This window comes from Cynocephalus volans, chromosome 13, assembly GCF_027409185.1.
Source record: "Cynocephalus volans isolate mCynVol1 chromosome 13, mCynVol1.pri, whole genome shotgun sequence".
NCBI classification, from domain to species: Eukaryota; Metazoa; Chordata; class Mammalia; order Dermoptera; family Cynocephalidae; genus Cynocephalus; species Cynocephalus volans.
The window spans coordinates 48,592,535-48,609,424 of record NC_084472.1 but is presented as its reverse complement, the minus strand read 5'-3'; the positions used below and the strand labels follow the sequence as shown (position 1 = coordinate 48,609,424).

Sequence of the window (16,890 nt, the reverse complement as noted above, 5' to 3'; positions counted from 1 at the left end):
GCCAAGAGTTGGAACCAGCCCAAATGCCCATCATCAGATGAGTGGATACGGAAAATGTGGTACATCTACACAATGGAATACTACTCAGCTATAAAAATGAATGAAATACTGCCATTTGCAACAACATGGATGGACCTTGAGAGAATTATATTAAGTGAAACAAGTCAGGCACAGAAAGAGAAATACCACATGTTCTCACTTATTGGTGGGAGCTAAAAATTAATATATAAATTCACACACACACACACACACACACACACACACACACACAAAAAAAAACCGGGGGGGGGGGAAGAAGATATAACAACGACAATTATTTGAAGTTGATACGACAAGCAAACAGAAAGGACATTGTTGGGGGGGAGGGGGGGAGGGAGAAGGGAGGGAGGTTTTGGTGATGGGAAGCAATAATCAGCCACAATGTATATTGACAAAATAAAATTAAAAAAAACCAAAAAACAAAAAAAAAACATTCCAATCCAGCCCTGAATTGGAAATAAATAAATAAATAAATAAATAAATAAATAAATAAAAATAAAATTAAAAAAAAAGAAAAAAGGGATTGTGATAGATTAAGAGCTTTAAGATATATATAAAAACTACATGCAATATGTAATGCTGTAATGTATTCTAATTCTAATTTGTACAAATGATTTTTAAAGTCAGATTTTGGAGTCACTGAGAACATATGAATATGATGAGGATATTAGGTAAAATAATAATCTGCACAAATAAGGAAAATAATTTTAAGATGACATTTAAAGAACTATATTATATGGTCCCATTTAAATCATGTATTTTATGCTTCTTTATTATAATGTGTAAGTATTTTATGTATGTATGCATATATGTACATATTTGTATGTGTTTATAAAGACAGAACTTAAAGGATATGTAGTAAGGTGTTAAGAATGACAATATGATAATGTTTGTGTGGTAGGACTCAATGTTGGTTTGATGTCTGTATTTTCTCATCACCATAGTGCACATTTACTGCTTCTGTAATGATGAAAGTGCATTGAAATTTTTTGGCAGGTTTGTCAATTTGTTCACAAATATTAATCAAGATTTGCTTAAATAGCACACATGTGTTATAAAAGCCACATGTTTATAATTGTTACATACTTCTATAACAATGTATATATTCCTGTAAGTCAGTCCTTTTGTCATTATGTAGATTCTCAATCCCTAAAGTTGTTTATGGCCTTAAGAAAGTTACCAAGGAAAGATCTACATTTGCTTTTTTTAAGGATGGTTGGTGTTTTTCTCTATATCTTTACTTTCAACGTTCTCATATATTAATATTTTTGGCATTTTACAAATGCATCAAAGGTAAAACATTGCTCACAAATCTGACAATCCATATATTTTGTCAATTCTGAAAAATTCTCACTTTTTATCTCTTCAACAATTATCTCTCCTCTATTCTTTATTTTATTTAGAATTATAATTGATATATGCTAAATTTTCTCATTTTATGTTTGTGTCTTTTAAACTTTTTAATTTTTTTCATTTATGTGCCCCTCTATACTGCATTCCATATAACTTTTTTAGATCCATCTTCCTATTTATTAATTTTTGTCCTCAGCTATGTTTAATGTTTGATATAACACATCCAGTGGCTTTTCAATAACTATAATTCAATGCCTGTAATTTTTTTATGTTTAGATTTTTATTTTGTTCTCTGAATTTAACATAATTCTTTCTGAAATCTGTCTTGGCCTTTTGAATTTTTTATAAAGTATCTTGCTTAAATACTTTGTGTTGTTAAAGTGCAGTATGTTTGATATTTGACATTTCATGACTTGTATCTTTATGTATGGATAGTATCAGTTATCAATATAGAATTATTCATTCATTTCATTTACGTATGTATGTATATACTCCTATCATCCACGTGGGATCCTGTCACCTTATTAGCCTGATAATTCATTCTCAAATTTTTATGTGTTTAATATTTTTTCTCCTTTGCCTTAAAAGTATGCAGTTAAATTTTGTTTTTAACAAGACCTAAAAGTCTCCTTTAAAAAGAGGTGAATTTAATTTTGTTCAGTTTTAGATTTTCTGTCATCTAGATGTAGTTTCACTTTTTCCTTCTAGTTCCCTTATTTTCTGTACTTTGCATATATAAAGTTTTATTTCCTTTTATTCTCTCCAATGATTTGGAAAATACATATTTAAATTTATTTTTTTAAAGAAATATTTGGCTGTACATGTAGTTTTGACATGGTGTTTATCTTCCATCAAACATAGAAAATTTTGGGTTTTAGCTTATTTCTTTAAATAGCTGTTAGGTAAGTCTATCATCATGGAATAGGTTGGTTATCTCTGATTCTTGCTCAAATTAAACTTTTTTTTTTTAATGTTCAGACTATGTGGAATTCCAGATTTTTGAGCCTTTCATTTCTACAATATTACTTCTGCTTTTTTTGACTTAACCTTTCTGCATTCCTTTCCAAAGCTCTAGGGAACAATGTATTTTCTAGTCTTTTCAAACTTGTAAAAGCTGCCTCCATTCCCAGCCTTAGAGTCCTGCAGCACTTCGACCTCTGCTTGTGTTGTCATATATAAGGACCCTTATAAATACAGTGGACCCACCCAGATAATTCAGGATAATCTCCCTATCTCAACATCTCAAAATCTCTAACTTAACCACTTCTGTAAAGTCTCTTGCCATGTAAGGTAACATGTTCACAGATTCTGGGGACTGGGATCAAAACATTTTGGGGGCCATTATTCAGGCTCATACATATCAACAACTAATACATATCTTTTATTCTTTTCTTTCTTTTTCTTTCTATCCTCTAAATTTTCCCATTAGTCAAAATTTTATTTTTTTCACTTCTCACTCTTCTGCCTAGAGATTTTACATTTTTGGAACTCTATTTTATTTTAAAAAAAGAATAAGACAATTTTAATATGCAGTGTCTCCTTTTTATTGGGTGGTCTCATCAACTTAGATTTTATCATTATTCTGAAAGTAAGCTTTAATATGGTCCTTCACAAACCCATGTTCTCAGTGAGTATCAGATATTACGCAGGTTCCAAACCACAGGAGTGTCTTTATGGTTCACTTCTCGAATAAAATGAATTTGCAGTGACCCCATCTTTCCATTACCAGATCAAGCTAACAGGGCTAATTACCTATTTCCTGGGAGCAGAAAATTAGAGCCAATTCCTAGGTTCACATTCTTTGCTTCATAACTATTGCACTTTCAGAATTCTCTGCATTGCTGATTTTTGCTAGCCCACCATCTCTGCTTCAGGGTAGAGGTTTAGTTTTAAATCACATCATTATTGATTGTGTATAGCAATTTCCACCTGCTCACTTAAAAAAAAAAAAAAAAAAAGAAAGCACAAACAGATCCCCAAGCTCAATTTCCTGGAGAACACCTTCATCACAAATTCCCTCATTTTCTTATCCAAGACATTTACATAAGAACCTTGGGGAATTCTAATGATCTTGGATATTTTTTTTTAAGCAGAAATTTTGAGGCACAAAATAAATATTTTAAAACTCCCCAGCTATCAGTAACAGCAGCATGCTTTCCAGGGAACCTTGAACAAATAGTGTGGTTTGGCTTCATAATTACTTTAACAAAACATCCTAATTAAAAAGGCAATCCATCAGGAATTGGGGTATTTCTCCAAGTTACTGTTCATCTTCACACTGCTTAAGCCAAGCAAAGAAAGCAAGAGGAACTACAGAGGTCACAGAAGGGGGGACGGGGTTGCCTTTAACAATCTGCAAATAGCACTGCCTCCGTTGAGTTGACTTGCAGGCCTAGGATTTACACAGTGATGAGTAGATCACTGTCTTGGGGTTTACCAAGTGACTAAAGCAGGGGGGAAAAGTTATGCAACACAATGCCATCCAGGGAGTTCTAGTGCTGAACTTCCCTTCCAACACAGATTTCTTAGGCTACAGCAAAGAATGCCTCCTCCTTCAAATGGTTTCCAAAATGATTGCTTCCTTCCTATCCATAATTTAAAGGAAATCAAAGCAATTCTATATGAAAATTTTTGACTCTGAAATATTTTAGCACTCAAAGCTATCCAACATTAGCCAAGAAAGCTTGCTGGAAGTCAACTGTATCTTATTTTATGATTTAAACATTTATACAAGTAAGTTAAAATAAGAAGAATATTTTAAAAATCTCCTTTGCTTAATATATATATTATACGAAACATATTTAATATACATGGAAATAGAAGAATCCAGCACGCTGAGTATTCTTTTGGAGTTACTAGTGACCACTACTGAGCTTGTCCATCTGTCTGAATGTTAATTTCTATCAAGGGTTACACTTGACAGAAATTTTTAATATTTAAATGATGAAATCAAAAGAAGATAACCAGTAAGAAGGAAGGGGAAACAAAATCAGTTTGAGATAATGTCTCCATGGAAAGTGATCATGGGTCAATAAGTTGAGAAGGTCTTTTGTACCATCAATTTCTTACAGCAAGTGAAACATATCGGTCCCACATTTTTATATAGTTAAATGCCCAGAAACAGCTGTTAGTTTCCACTGTGTTTAAACATGAACAATCTCAAATCATGGTCTATAATGCTATTATGTACAAGAAGTACCAACTCCACTAGCTTTTTCCTATTAACTTTTTATGTTTTTTCATACTGCTAATGTGTATGTTATATGTCTTAGCAATTATTTAAATGAAGAGATGGAAGAATGAGAAAAGAAGCAATATATGAAATGTGTTGAAATGTATTAAGATAATAATCTGGTAAAGGAGTAACATTTTGGTGAATAAGGATGCATTTTACAATAACAGTGGCAGAAATAATTTTCCTAAAGGCATTTTTTAAAGAATGTTTACTATGCTATCCAACACACCCTTCTCTGTAGTCCTAGTTGTTAGAAGCCCCTTTCCCTGAAATTTCTAGTTCAAGTACTACTTGTTTTCATAGTCTCTTTTTTTAATCAGCGCAGCCATTATCCATCTATGCCTGGATAGAGCTGTTCTTATCTTTTTTGTGTTTGTACTTCCTATGACTCAGCACACTAAAGGTTCTTTACTACATTTCATAATTACTGCATTACACGAATAAGAGAAAAAGTAAGGAGGAATGCTGCATGCCAAAGTGGCACATTAGTAAGCCAAGAGCATGGAAAAGTTCAAACAAATACAATTAAGGTAGGGTTTTCAAGATGGCGGCAGCTGCGGCAGCTGGCGCGGAGTAGCTGAGGTGGAAAAGACGGCTACTGGGCCTCAGGCAGCTGGGAAACTTGTGGACCTTCCTCTCGCCATCTCTTAAGGGAGGACTGCTGCTGCTGACCGGTCGTGGGGGGTGACCGCCACTTTACCCCCGGCAGGAAAGGCTGCCTCATTTACAGGCAACAGCTTTGAAATGTGGAGCAGGAAAAGAACTGTTTCTTAGCTGCAAAAGCGAGTCTCGAAACAGGGAACACGGCGCCAGAGCTGCTGTGGATGCAGACAGGAACCTGGAGGCCGGGGCTGCGCTGAAGGCGGCCAGCTGCCCTATTCAGGATTTGAGGTTTCAGGCCGGCATTAAAGAAGATTCCTGGGAGTGCCCGAGCCGCGCCACGACTGAACAGCCCGAGGCGGCAGCGGCCGAGAACTGGGAAGGCAACAAACCAGAGACAGAGCGAGCGCCCGACCTGGCACAGCACTGTGAGTGACCCCTGGCACAGCTCTGTTCGGGGGGTGGATGCCCACGCGGCTCCCGCCTGCACCACCAGGCCACTCACCGCCCCGGTGCTGCCTCCATTTTCCCAGGTGTGGGCAGCCCCGCCCAGCTCGGCCATCACTGAGCCCTCCCACTTGCTTGGCCTGGCGCGGGGCTTTCCGGAGCCTGCGGACCGGCCTCCGCTCCCACTCCCTCCGCAGTCCTCTGGCGGAGCTGGTGGCGGGGGGTGTCTCCGGCCAGTGTTGGGAGGGCAAGGAAGTACGGGCGGGCCGACTGTCACTCCACCACACCCTGGACTCCGGCCCCAGGTAAACTCCCTGTTACTGGGAGGCAGATACCATCTCTGCGGCCACCAGTTCGGAAAAAAGCCTAACGAATTTCTGTTTGGGAATAGTGTGGAAGGAGAGTTCCCAGGTCCACTTGAACCTGCCAGAGACCAGGCTGCAGGTGGGCGCTAGACTCGGTTTATACTGGGGGGATACAAAGGTGAACAAGACCCGAGAAAGATCTACATAGTGCTACAAAGGCACCCAGAGAGACCAGTCGTCTGTGCCTAGCAGAAACCTGGTAGACTTCCTGGGCGAGGCAGTGCTGAGCACGGTCTTGAAGGCCCAGCTGATAGACGAGGGGTGCAGAAGACATGCCCCAGCCCAGCACAGTGTGCACAGAGTGGGGAGACGTGTGGCCAGGGAGGCGGAGACTCGACAGAAACCACACACCCGGTGGGGTCGCCACTGCACGATCTAACAGCCTGGGCCAGAGCACACGGAACAGGGAGAAGTCCTGCACAGGAAGTGAAAGCTCAACAGAGATCACACACCCTGTAGTACGTGATCCACCAGCCCAGCAGAGTCCAAGCTGACCAGAAAGGTGGCTCCCCGGAGAAGCCCAAGACCCGAGGCAACCACACACACAAGGCACTAGAGGCCAACTGAGCAGTCACGGAGGGAGCCATATGAAATTGGCAACCACAGCAACATCCTAGTTAGTCATTAGTCTCAAACCGGTGGACTGTGAAACCCCCTGCCACAATGAATAAACACCAAAAAAAAGATACCAGAAATACAAAAAATCAAGAAAGTACACCACCAAAAGTTAATAAATCTCAAACTCTAGATCCTATAGAACAAGAAGCCCTTGAAATAACTGATAAGGAATTTCGAGTGATAATTCTAAGGAAACTGAATGAGATACAAGAAAACTCAGCTAGACATCATGATGAAATGAGGAAAAGTATACAGGATCTGAAAGAGGAAATGTACAAGGAAATCAATGTCCTGAAAAAAAATGTAGCAGAACTTGCTGAACTGAAGAAGTTATTCAGCGAAATAAAAAACACAACGGAGAGTTTAACCAGCAGGCTTGTCGAAGTTGAAGAGAGAACCTCTGAACTTGAAGATGGGCTGTTTGAAATAACACAAGCAGACAAAAAGAAAGAAAAAAGAATCAAGGACATTGAAGAAAATCAGAGAGATATCAGACATTCATAAGCGATCAAATATCCGAGTCATGGGTATTCCAGAAAGGGAGGAAAATGGAGATTCCATTGAAAACATATTCAACAAAATAGTGGCAGAAAACTTCCCAGGTATAGGAAAAGTCACAGATCTTCAGTTCCAGGAAGCTCAATGATCTCCAAATGTATTCAACCCAAAAAGACCTTCTCCAAGACATGTCATAGTCAAATTGGCAAAACTCAGAGACAAAGAGAGAATCTTAAAAGCTGGAAGAGAGAAGCGTCAAATCACCTATAAGGGAGCCCCAATCAGGCTAACATCAGACTTTTCAGCACAAACCCTAAAAGCTAGAAAGGAATGGGATGAAATTTTCAAAATACTAAAAGACAAAGATTGCCAGCCAAGAATAATCTACCCTGCAAGGCTATCCTTCCGAAATGAGGGGCAAAAAGTATATTTCTCAGACAAACAAAAACTGCGGGAGTTCACTACCACACGACCACCCTTACAAGAAATCCTCAAGGAAGTACTGGGTTTGGTTCCTGAAAAATAACTACCACTGTCATAAAAACCCAAGAAAAATCTAAACCCGCTAGTATAATAAAAATGGCATTCATGAAGAGAAAACAAGCTAACAAAAACACTATCTATAACCTAAGGAACCAACAAACACAGAAAACAAACAGTAAATCAGAAAGCAAGGAACAAAAGACACCTAAGACAACCAAACAACCAATAAAATGCTAGGAATAAATCAACACCTTTCAATAACAACTCCTAATGTAAAAGGCTTAAATTCCCCAATTAAAAGACACAGACTGGCTGACTGGATCAAAAAGCAGGACCCAACTATATGCTGCCTACAAGAGACCCACCTCACCCATAAAGATTCACACAGACTAAGAGTGAAAGGATGGAAAAAGATTTACCATGGAAACAGAAAAGAAAAACGAGCTGGAGTAGCTATTCTTATATCTGACAAAATAGACTTTAAACTAAAAACCATAAAAAGAGACAATGAGGGACACTACTTAATGATAAAAGGACTGATCCATCAAGAAGACATAACAATCATAAATATGTATGCACCCAATGTTGGAGCAGCCAGATTTATAAAACAAACTCTATTAGACCTAAAGAAGGAAATAGACACTAATACCATAATAGCAGGGGACCTGTACACCCCACTGTCAATATTAGACAGATCATCTAGGCAAAGAATCAGTAGAGAAACACAAGATCTAAACAAGACTCTAGACCAATTGGAATTGGCAGATATCTACAGAACATTCCACCCAACAACCTCAGAATATTCATTCTTCTCATCAGCACATGGATCATTCTCCAGGATAGATCACATATTAGGTCACAAATCAAGTCTCAATAAATTCAAAAAAATTGGAATTATCCCATGTATCTTCTCAGACCACAATGGATTAAAACTAGAAATTAATAACAAACGAAACTCTGGAAACTATACAAACACATGGAAATTAAACAGCATTCTACTTAATGACATATGGGTCCAAGAAGAAATCAAGCAGGAAATCAAAAAATTTACTGAAACTAATGAAAACAATGATACATCATACCAAAACCTGTGGGATACTGCAAAAGCAGTATTGAGGGGAAAATTTATTGCATTAATCGCTTACTTCAGAAGAATAGAAAGATGGCAAGTGAACAACCTAACACTTCACCTTAAAGAACTAGAAAAACAAGAACAATCCAATCCTAAAGTTAGCAGACGGAAAGAAATCATTAAGATCAGAGCAGAACTGAATGAAATTGAAAACCAAAAAACAATTCAAAAGATCAACGAATCAAAAAGTTGGTTTTTTGAAAAGATAAATAAAATTGACAAACCATTAGCATGGCTAACAAAAAAAAGAAGAGAGAAGACTCAAATAACAAAAATTAGAAATGAAAAAGGCGATATTACAACTGATTCATCTGAAATACAAGGAATCATTCGAGACTACTATAAACAAATATACGCCAACAAATTTGAAAATCTGGAGGAAATGGATAAATTTCTGGACACACACAAGCTCCCAAATCTGAACCGTGAAGATGTAGAAAATTTGAACAGACCAATAACAATAAAGGAGATTGAAGCTGTTATCAGAAGGCTCCCAACAAAGAAAAGCCCAGGACCAGATGGGTTCACAGCAGAATTTTACCAAACATTCAGACAGGAATTGACACCGATTCTTTACAAACTATTCCAAAAGATTGAAACGGACGCAAATCTCCCAAACTCATTCTATGAAGCAAACATCATCCTGATACCAAAACCAGGTAAAGATATAACCAAAAAAGAAAACTACAGGCCAATATCCTTGATGAATATAGATGCAAAAATCCTCACTAAAATACTAGCAAACAGAATACAGCAACACATATGTAAAATTCTTCATCATGATCAAGTGGGATTCATCCCAGGGATGCAAGGTTGGTTCAACATACGCAAATCAATAAATGTGATACACCATATTAATAAACTCAAACACAAGGACCATATGATCATCTCTATAGATGCTGAAAAAGCATTTGATAAAGTTCAGCACTCATTCATGACAAAGACCCTCTATAAGTTAGGTATAGAGGGAAAGTATCTCAACATAATTAAAGCCATATATGCCAAACCCACTGCCAATATCATCCTGAATGGGCAAAAGCTGAAAGCTTTTCCTTTAAGAACAGGAACTAGACAAGGATGCCCACTCTCACCACTCCTATTCAACATAGTGTTGGAAGTACTAGCCAGAGCAATCAGAGAAGAGAAGGAAATAAAGGTCATCCAGATTGGAAAAGATGAAGTCAAACTGTCCCTGTTTGCAGATGACATGATCCTATATATCGAACAGCCTAAAACCTCTACAAAAAAACTGTTGGAATTGATAAATGATTTCAGCACAGTAGCAGGATACAAAATCAACACACAAAAATCAGTAGCATTTCTTTTCTCCAATAGTGAACATGCAGAAAGAGAAATCAAGAAAGCCTGCCCATTTACAATAGCCACCAAAAAAATAAAATACTTAAGAATTGAGTTAACCAAGGAGGTGAAAAATCTCTATAATGAGAACTACAAACCACTGCTGAGAGAAATTAGAGAGGATACAAGAAGATGGAAAGATATCCCATGCTCTTGGATTGGAGGAATCAACATAGTGAAAATGTCCATACTACCCAAAGTGATATACAAATTCAATGCAATCCCCATCAAAATTCCAAAGACATTTTTCTCAGAAATGGAAAAAACTATTCAGACATTTATATGGAACAATAAAAGACCACGCATAGCCAAAGCAATGCTGAGCAAAAAAAAATAAAGCTGGAGGCATAACACTACCTGACTTTAAGCTATACTACAAAGCTATAATAACCAAAACAGTATGGTACTGGCATAAAAACAGACACACTGACCAATGGAATAGAATAGAGAATCCAGAAATCAACCCACACACTTACTGTCAGCTGATCTTTGACAAAGGCACCAAGCCTATTCAGTGGCGAAGGGACTGCCTCTTCAGCAAATGGTGCTGGGATAACTGGATATCCATATGCAGGAGAATGAAACTAGATCCATACCTCTTACCGTATACTAAAATCAACTCAAAATGGATTAAGGATTTAAATATACACCCTGAAACAATAAAACTTCTTAAAGAAAACATAGGAGAAACACTTCAGGAAATAGGACTGGGCACAGACTTCATGAATACGACCCCAAAAGCACGGGCAACCAAAGGAAAAATAAACAAATGAGATTATATCAAACTAAAAAGCTTCTGCACAGCAAAAGAAACAATTAAAAGAGTTAAAAGACAACCAACAGAGGGGGAGAAAATATTTGCAAAATATATTTCTGACAAAGGATTAATATCCAGAATATATAAGGAACTCAAAACAACTGTACAAGAAGAAAACAAGCAACCCAATTAAAAAATGGGCAAAAGAGCTAAATAGGCATTTCTCTAAGGAAGATATCCAAATGGCCAACAGACATATGAAAAAATGCTCAACATCACTCAGCATCCGGGAAATGCAAATCAAAACCACATTGAGATACCATCTAACCCCAGTTAGGATGGCTAAAATCCAAAAGACTATGAACGATAAGTGCTGGCGAGGCTGCGGAGAAAAAGGAACTCTCATACATTGTTGGTGGGACTGCAAAATTGTGCAGCCTCTATGGAAAATGGTATGGAGGTTCCTCAAACAATTGCAGATAGATCTACCGTACGACCCAGCTATCCCACTGTTGGGAATATACCCAGAGGAATGGAAATCATCAAGTCGAAGGTATACCTGTTTCCCAATGTTTATCGCAGCACTCTTTACAATAGCCAGGAGTTGGAACCAGCCCAAATGCCCATCATCAGATGAGTGGATACGGAAAATGTGGTACATCTACACAATGGAATACTACTCAGCTATAAAAACGAATGAAATACTGCCATTTGCAACAACATGGATGGACCTTGAGAGAATTATATTAAGTGAAACAAGTCAGGCACAGAAAGAGAAATACCACATGTTCTCACTTATTGGTGGGAGCTAAAAATTAATATATAAATTCACACACACACACACACACACACAAACCGGGGGGGGGAAGATATAACAACCACAATTATTTGAAGTTAATACGACAAGCAAACAGAAAGGACATTGTTGGGGGGGAGGGCGGGAGGGAGAAGGGAGGGAGGTTTTGGTGATGGGGAGCAATAATCAGCCACAATGTATATCGACAAAATAAAATTAAAATAAATAAATAAATAAATTAATTAATTAAAACAAAACAAAACAAAACAAAAAAAACAAATACAATTAAGCATTTATCGAGACTCTACTCATGAGCATGGCATATAAGTTATTAATTAAAATAGATGTGTGAATTAGGTTATATTTAGATTACGTGTAAAGCAAATGTGTCATCTAAGGCATCTAAGAAGCTGTGGTCTTGTATCTTGGTTCCACTTAGATGGTGAGTCATACACAGTGAGGAGAAAGAACATGTAAGTCAAGTGGAGAGGCCCTTTCATTCTGGATATCTTACAGGAACTTCAGCACTTCTGTTCCATTTATTTTCACTCCTTCCAATAAGAGATATATCCATGTAGGTCTGAATAAATATGATCTCATTTCTTGGAATTATTTATCTTGAATTTCTGTCTTCATTGTCTCTGGGTCTATTCTATGGGATTAGTGGAGGCTTTGCTCTGATCCCCTGCAGTGGACCTCAAGTCATGAAACCTGTCTTGAGTTCCAGCTCCACAATTAGTAGCTGACTTGATCAAGTTAGTAAAATTTCCTTAGCTTAAGTGACTCTTTTTTAAAATAAAGCTAATAATATATACTCCATAGGGTAGATGAGAGAATAAAGAACAAGTATACAAACTCCAATTCTTATTCATCCTTGAAACCTTCCATACGTCTGTCTGTATAACCAGTTACCTGTCTATCCATCTATCTACTCAACTATTTATTCCATGTTGAACAATAGCATACTGCAAATATGCAACTAAGTTTGAAGTATAACAATGACAATTTCCTGTGACTACACCTAAAATGTCTTTCTTTGCTTTACTTTAAGTTCCATCAAAAAAAGACCATGTCTTTCTTCTTTATTATTGTATCCACAGAGCTAAGCACAGTGCCTGATGCTTAGTAAGTTTTCTATAAATATTCTTTGGATTAATATGCTGTCACATGGTAGTCATTATTGTTACTGTGGAAATATCATCTGGTGATTATTTTACTGTCACCATCATTATTTTAGTAAAACCAAATCTGTGACTATAGTAAAATCATGAATGAAAGTGAGTTATTTAGAAAGAGAAGAAAGGAAAGACTGAGGAGAAGGAGAAAAGGAGGCATTCAAGAAAGAAAGGGAGGGAAGATTTGAGAAAGGGTGATGGAAGAAGAGCTAGGATAATAAAAATGAGAAGGAAGGGGAGAGGGGAACAAGAGAAAAGGGGTAGAGAAAGGAAGGGATATAGAATTTTTATCCTCCATTTTTACTTGAATAATTTCAGGTCTATCGTTAAGGAAGAAGATAATGTTATTAGATTTTTAGGCAGTCATCTTGTGCCATCACAATTTCACTATATGTGACCTGATCTTTTTATCCACTTTTTCTTGGTCTCAGTTTTGATCTCCTAGCTTTAAGTATTCTGATCATAACTTATTTTGTTTCCACATGGATCTCATTTTCATAAATTTCTACTGCTCGCATGTGTAACTTTCATTTGTATATTTCTGTTTTACTATTTAGACTTTTTTTCCTGTTGCTTCCTTTACCCGTTTCTCTTGAATTTTATTTTTTGATTTAATCATGATGTTTTTATTTCAAGAACAATTTCTCATCTGCAAGTTTTGAAGATTCTGCTTATATTTAATTTACATATATATGAATTTCACATGAATTTTATTTTACGTATATGTTTTTTAATTTAGTGTACTGTAATTTTCTTTTTATTTTGTTTTATTTTATCAATATACAATGTAGTTGATTTTCATGTCCCTTAACCAATTCCTCTTTCCCCTTTCCTCTTCCCCTCTCCCGTCAACATCATATCTGTTTAATATTTCATCCATGAATGTCTCCAGACAGTTATCAATTAAGCAAAGAAAGTGAGTTGTCCTTTTACCAAGAAAATGTAGTATCAAATATTAATGATGATATCATAAGCAAATCAAAAAAATATATTGATGTGTTTTAGAAATATCATAAGAGTACAAAAAGCTATGTAATATAATTATATTTCATGATTACTATAGGAAATTGCAGTAATTCTTTCTTGTGAAGAAAATGGTTATAACCAATTATTCAAAATAAAATAAATAGAAATACGTCTTATATCATATCCTGAAAAAAAGTAACATGTTATGAGGACCATAATTAGTGCATAATTAATGCTACTCCATTTGTGGAGTAGCAACCTTTTATATGGCATCGTTGAAGACTATATTTATTAATGTTTTTTGCTGTGTTTCTCTTGTTTTGTATCTGAAGATATAGAAGGGATATAGTTCTTCAAGCTTGGAGCTCATTAACTTTTTAAAAGACCCTTTAAAGCTGAGGTAATGAAGATAGAAATCAGAATGATAGTGACTGGAGAAAGGTCTTACCATCTAGATCATTCTCTGGGGTCTCCACTGTATACCAGTTGGAAGGTGGTCCAGTACCGTTGACTGTCATGGCTGACACTTGGAAACTGTACTGACTTCCTTTCTCCAGGCCTTTGAAAAAATTTTCCACAGGAAAAAAAACAGTTACTAAACAGTAAGTATTTCTGGCTGGATTCCAAAATGTTTTAGCACAATTTTAACAATAGTTGATGTGCTTTGCATTGTTTATGATTATTGTGGTAATTATTGTTCCTTTGATCAAAAAACCAGGAGTATCACAGTGAGAAATCAAATTATTTTTTTATATTCTTATGAATTTTTTCCAGTTTATAAAAATATATCCCTGAAAATAGCTTCAGGGCAGATGCAGAACATAAAATATGAATGATGAAGAAATAATCAAAAATAGCAAGGGCCATTTTTCCTCACTGTTCAGAAGAGCCCTGCCTATAAATCAAGAGCAGTCAATTTAAAAATTTGTGTCTCCATCAGTCATTCAAGGTCAGTGATTATGTTTTCTTTTGGCCAAGAAAGAAGAATCAAAACCCACCGCACTTCAGCAGAAAATATTAGGGTTTTCACTTCTTGAAACTGTATTTCTAGCATAGTTTGTTTTATATCAGCTTGCATACCAGAGATGAAGAAAGCCAACCACTATGATAACTTGGACATGTCATTTTGTGTACAGTAACATTAGGGCTTGTTTTAGAGAGCACAGAGAATACAGGTAGACTAGAGAAGCCCTGTGGATCATTAGTCTGATTAGAGTAAATAACTTTTCTCTCACCTAAATCTCAAAGTAGATCATTGGCATGATGTTATTATAAGACAAATAATATTTGTTTAAAAAGATCGTATGACATTTCTGACACATTGAAAACTCAGCTTAAACTGCCCAAACCTTAAAATTCAAATTGAACAACCCTGATAAAAATAGAAATCTAATGCCTTTCCCCCCCCACTAATCTGAAATAGCAAAAACATTTGTTGCCAAGAAAAAAAGTATAAATAAAATAAATTATTGTATACATGATGCTTATATCATGTGCAAAGTTACATATTTATAGATTTTTGCGTAGGAAAATAAGTACGTAGTACTCGGGAATTACACTTACTGCTAATAGGAGATTATGTTTTAGCTGATAAAGTTAGAAAGGACTAGTTAATGTCAAGGGACAGTTGCCTTCAATAAATAGTACTATTAGAGGAAACGATTTGACAAATTCACCCACATAAAGGGATCTATAACTCAAAATAGTGTCTTCTGAAGAAGCTTCTAATTTTATAAAATGGACTAGAATTTCCATGAACACATGTACTGAGAATGTTGTTGGTGCTGCTGTTGTCTTTGTTATTACTGGTGTTTTAATTTATATCCAGAGCGCCCACAACTGTGCCATACACACAAAAAACAGCCCTCGAAATATCTACTAAAACTAATTGGGAACAGCAGTACTTACCATAAAGGAAATATTAGGTTACAATACAACATTAAATATCATCAACAAGGTGGCAAAGAAATGCTTTTGAACATAAGACCTTTGTCATCCCTCGAGTAGACTTGTCCTCACTTCAATTTGTTAACGTGGAATTGATCTGGTATTTAACATTTTTCACCCTTTCATAGGCACCATTGATGATTACTGAGGCAGAAGAATTACGGAGCTCTTCTGGGAAATTAAAAAATTAATAGGGATAGAACTCTGGGAAGAAACGCTTACCTAATCATTGTAGCTCATGACTTTCATAGTGGTCTTGTCTGAAATAGAATTTCAATCCATCAAGAATGTACTCTTTGTATTATGAAGAAATTTAACTTTATTTTTCTTCAAAATGAATATTCAATTATGTCAATACTGTTTCCACTAACTGACTTGAAATACCACCTGCAATGGTCAGTTTTAAGTATAACTTGGTGAGGCTACAGTATCCAGTTATTCAAACACCAGTTGAAGTGCTGCTGTGAAGGTGCTTTGTGGATGGGGCTAAAATCCTCATTTAGTTTTTTTTGTTGTTGTTGTTGTTGTTTATTTTTATTTATTTATTATTATTTTTTTAAATTTTAACTTTGCAATATACATTGAAGTTGATTTTCATGTCTATAAGTAGGGGATATTGTTGTATGCAATCTGAGTGGGCCAGATTCAACCAGGTAAAAGGCCTTAAGAGCAGAGTTAAGGCTTCCTGAAGAAGAAACTTCTCCTGCTCATTTCACTTTCAATTTGAGAATTCCAGCCTGCCCTTCCTGATGGCCTATCTTGTGGATTTTGGAGTTGCCTAGCCAAGCCAGCTGTAACAATCATTTAAGTCAATTCCTTGCAATAAATCTTGTTTTATGTAACTCCTACTGGATCTCTCTCTCTCTCTGGTTGAATTCTAACTGATATACCATTTTATCAAATGCAATATTTTGGACATACAAATGGAAAATTTTTGAATGCCCTATATTCTGTTCCAATCATTGTACTTTAAATAAGTGATGATCTATGCAGAGAATATATCAGTTTTTAATAGTCATTAGTTAAAATCTCTCACTATATAATAGACATGCAAATTTCTCCTTGTAATTTTGCAAAATTTTGATATATATATTTTGAATTTAGGATTTGGCAGAATAAT

The 16,890-nt window shown here is 36.2% G+C and overlaps 1 protein-coding gene across 1 annotated transcript in view; it reads right to left on the bottom strand.

The window, feature by feature from the left end:
• Nucleotides 1-16,890, bottom strand: part of DCC (DCC netrin 1 receptor) — a 770,973-nt gene that overhangs the window by 196,481 nt on the left and 557,602 nt on the right. The window contains exon 15 of the mRNA XM_063076686.1: nucleotides 14,272-14,382. Within this exon, the coding sequence (XP_062932756.1) occupies nucleotides 14,272-14,382 (111 nt within the window). The remainder of the gene's footprint in view (nucleotides 1-14,271; nucleotides 14,383-16,890) is intronic.